Raw genomic sequence first — 3670 nt, 5'->3', positions numbered from 1 at the left:
AAGAGCAGCCGATGTTCCCATCATGACAGGTCACTCAGCACATGAAATGGGATGCAAGCTGGAGAAGGCCTGCAGTCAGGACGAAGGGGAGCTTCAGATCAGATCTGTGTGGACTGAGTAGGGAAGGAGAGGCTAAGGAAGGAAGAATACCCCTTACAAAGAGCCCTTCATGTGCTCCCCAAGGTTGAACCAGTAAAGGGCCCTGGGGGGGCAGAGAACAGCATGCCTGGGTCATGTTAAATACTGTCCTTGTCGCTACAAGAGCAGCAGAACCACCGAGGAGGGCAGGAAACACACACATACAAAGAAGAGAGTGAAGGAGAGGGAGAACAACAAGTTCCTCTGAGAGCCCATGAGAAATCAACTCTTCTTTTCCAACCACCTCTCCTATCCGGGGGGAATGTTCCAAATGACATTTCTGGAAGTCACTTTCTCTCTGCCATCTATCCCTACTTGTGTTCACATCTTTGACACCTTCCCACCCACCTGGGCTTTGTTGCTTGTTTTACCCCACTCTTCGCATTTCCGAGCAAGTACTCTCCACAGTGGAGATAATACTCAGCTCAGAAAGAGATTCCTGCTGATATGGAAAACAGCAGATGATGTCCTGGGGTTTTCCCAGTCCTTTGTCAGCTGAGGCCAAGGACATTCATTACAGGCGGGTCTAGAAGAGCATTTCACAAATTTGTTCAGTGACATTCTTCTTCCTAATGCTTAAATGTTTGACATATACAGATATCCAGCTCTCTTCCCACAACGACCAAATCAAAATTACAGGTGTAAAACCAGGGAATGTGGTATTTTAAAGTTTTGACATAAGGTCTTGTTCCTTCTAGCACCACCACTACCTGCATGATCATCTGCGTTTAAAATCCAGATACCACACTGGGAAGCTTTTCATTTCTGAATCAGCAGGGCTTCAATTTCAGTCAAGCAGGAAAGGGGCTCCCAAGAAATCCCCAAGAAAAACACAAAGATACACCAGAGCAGTACCCAACCTCTGTAGGGAAACTAATCCTCACCCAGGAAGACCAGGTTCCTGTAGTTCTCCACCATCACGTCCCTGTACAAGGCCCTCTGAGCAGGGTCCAGGCACTCCCACTCCTCCTGAGAGAATTCTATGGCCACATCCCTGAAGGTCAACAGTTCCTGAAATGAAAGCACATTTCACCAAGAGGCCATTAGGGAACTACTTATTTCACAAAAATGAGAGGAGGAGAGAGGTGTAAGGGTCAAATAGAAATGAGGGCTTCAATAGGTCCACAAAAGATCATTTTGAGCAAGTCCTATATCCCTGATTTGGATTTGTTACACTTTTCCATCACAGGATTTCCTTCAGCTAAACTGAGGATTTTACAATATCGTGCCAGATAAAATACACAAATGCAAAAACATCTACAAATGGTAAACTATATGCAAGTTCTAGATAGTATGTTGTACGCACCAAATGACAGCAAATTTCTGCATGAGCAGTGTCTTCAGGGTTGACAAAGTCTATAGTAGTGTTAATGAAAAGTGTACATTGCAAAATGGGAATCTCATAATAATAAAACCATCTGAAGTTCTGAACACTTCCCGTACGGTAAGCATTACTCTAATGCTTTACAAGTGTTAACCTGTATAAGGACATTGCATCCAATTAAATTAGCATTTGTTCCCATCTTACACAGGACCCAACTCTGTCACACACACTCTAATGAACATGCCTCTGGTCAAAGAGATATAAATGGCAGAGCCTGCACCTGAACCAAGTGGTCAGGCTTTAGGATGGAACTCACAGTGCCACACAGTGAAGTAATGCATGCAACAATAAACGTGTGGTGACAGAGGGTTTGCTAATGAAGAAAACCTGAAACAAGTTCAAGGCTGAAACATAAGCCTGGATAAAAGGTCAATATATATGCATGCACACACACACATGCACATACACCATATTCCTACTGCTATTATCTCATTTCCATGATGGTGTAGAAATAAATTTAAGGCCATGGAAAATGTCTGACATACTTCCAATGTTAAAATAAATAAAAGTTATTTATGAAATGTCATCTTTTTTACACACCATGGGCTAGTGTTCACACACACGTGTGGACAGAAAACACATACATTGAAAATAACTGAAATCAAAACACCAGTTTCTAAATGACATCTTTTTTTTTTTAAGATTTTATTTATTTATTTGAAAGAGACACAGTGAGAGAGGGAACACAAGCAGGGGGAGAGGGAGAAGCAGGCCTCCCACTGAGCAAGGAGCCCGATGTGGGACTCAATCCCAGGACTCTGGGATCATGACCTGAGCCAAAGGCAGACGCTTAACCGACTGAGCCACCCAGGCGTCCTTAAATGACATCTATTTTTACATACATCTTTATTATCTATCATTTTTTACTCATGTGCATTTTTGGTACAAGAACATGTGCAAATTATATTAGATGTAAATAACACTGTCAGTGTTATTCTACTTAGTCTGCTTACAAAAACAACCCTATAAACACAATTTTTTTAAAAAGTATTTTATTTATTTGAGAAAGAGACACAGAGAGTGAGAGAGAACATGAGCAGGGTGAGGGGCAGAGGGAGAAGCAGACTCCCTGCTGAGCAGGGAGCCCAATGCGGGGCTCGATCCTGGGACTCCAGGCTCATGACCTGAGCCAAAGGCAGACGCCCCTAAACACAATTTTTTTTTAAAGTAATCTCTACCAACATGGGGCTCAAACTCATGACTTCCAGATCAAGAGTCTCATGATCTACCCACCAAACAAGCCATGCACCCCCTGCAAGATTTTTTTAAAACTAGAAACAAGTACTTTTGATCTCCATTAAATTGATACATGGAAGTGTATGAGCTGAAATCTGCAGGCAGACAGAGGGGCTGAGGGCAGGTCCTGGGGTGAGCATGAGCAAACATGTCAGGAGGGACACTTCAGAGTGTGAGAAGCCCAGCCACGTGGAGGTGAGGACACAAGATGACAGAACAAGGAACTGAGATATGACTTTACCTGAGAATGAGTCATTCCTGACTCTCTGGGCTTTCCTCCTCTCCCTCCTCTGGGCTTCTCTGCTAGGCAAGATGGGTCTTGAGACGTCAATCCTGAGTGTCAAATATATGCTGTTTAGAACTTGGTCAACATACACCTTCCTGTACCACAACCACACACACAGGAAGATCCCCCCCCCGCTCTGCTGCCCACTGCCACAGGAGGGATTCAGGGACAGTGTACTGCTATATGGAGACCAGCAAGTGAGTGTTGTGACCTCTTCCTGCAGAACTCACTCCCCTCCTGGCGAAGCACACACATGAGCTGCAGCAGTGGGGATCTGGGCTGCACTAACCCTCCCTTTAAAGTCAGACCCGCCCTGATAACACTTCATGTAGAGAACCCCCCTCACCTCTCTCGAGATCAGGGGCTGCTTTTAGTTCTCATTAATGGATGAGCTGGAGTCCTGGTGCTCAATGCTGGATATAGATTAGAATCAGCTGGGGCACTTTCAACACCACTGAGGCTGAGCCCCATAACCCCAAACACAAGAAGAGAAATCTCTGGGGACTGGGCACAGGAGGAATGTGCAAAATGCCTCACAATCCCATGGGAAGTCAGGGTGGAGCACCAGAGGAGACCAGCCCAGCACCCCACCCACCTGTGGCTCTGCTCCCTCCTAGGGCCCTGTC

At 45.1% G+C, this 3670-nt stretch overlaps 1 protein-coding gene across 1 annotated transcript; it reads right to left on the bottom strand.

Moving 5' to 3' along the window:
* Nucleotides 1-6: 6 nt before the first annotated feature.
* LOC145718650 (zinc finger protein 525-like) lies at nt 7-3648 on the bottom strand. The gene is made up of 2 exons (XM_081810153.1): nt 3000-3648; nt 7-1149 (listed from the first exon to the last, which is right to left on the bottom strand). The coding sequence occupies exons 1-2, from the start codon at nt 3012-3014 to the stop codon at nt 1012-1014; spliced, it is 153 nt and encodes a 50-aa protein (XP_081666279.1). The 5' UTR covers nt 3015-3648; the 3' UTR covers nt 7-1011.
* Nucleotides 3649-3670: the final 22 nt, after the last annotated feature.

Source organism: Leptonychotes weddellii, unplaced genomic scaffold, assembly GCF_054177405.1.
Source record: "Leptonychotes weddellii isolate Sample4059 unplaced genomic scaffold, ASM5417740v2 HiC_scaffold_19087, whole genome shotgun sequence".
Lineage (NCBI taxonomy): Eukaryota > Metazoa > Chordata > Mammalia > Carnivora > Phocidae > Leptonychotes > Leptonychotes weddellii.
This window is presented reverse-complemented; position numbering and strand designations above follow the sequence as displayed.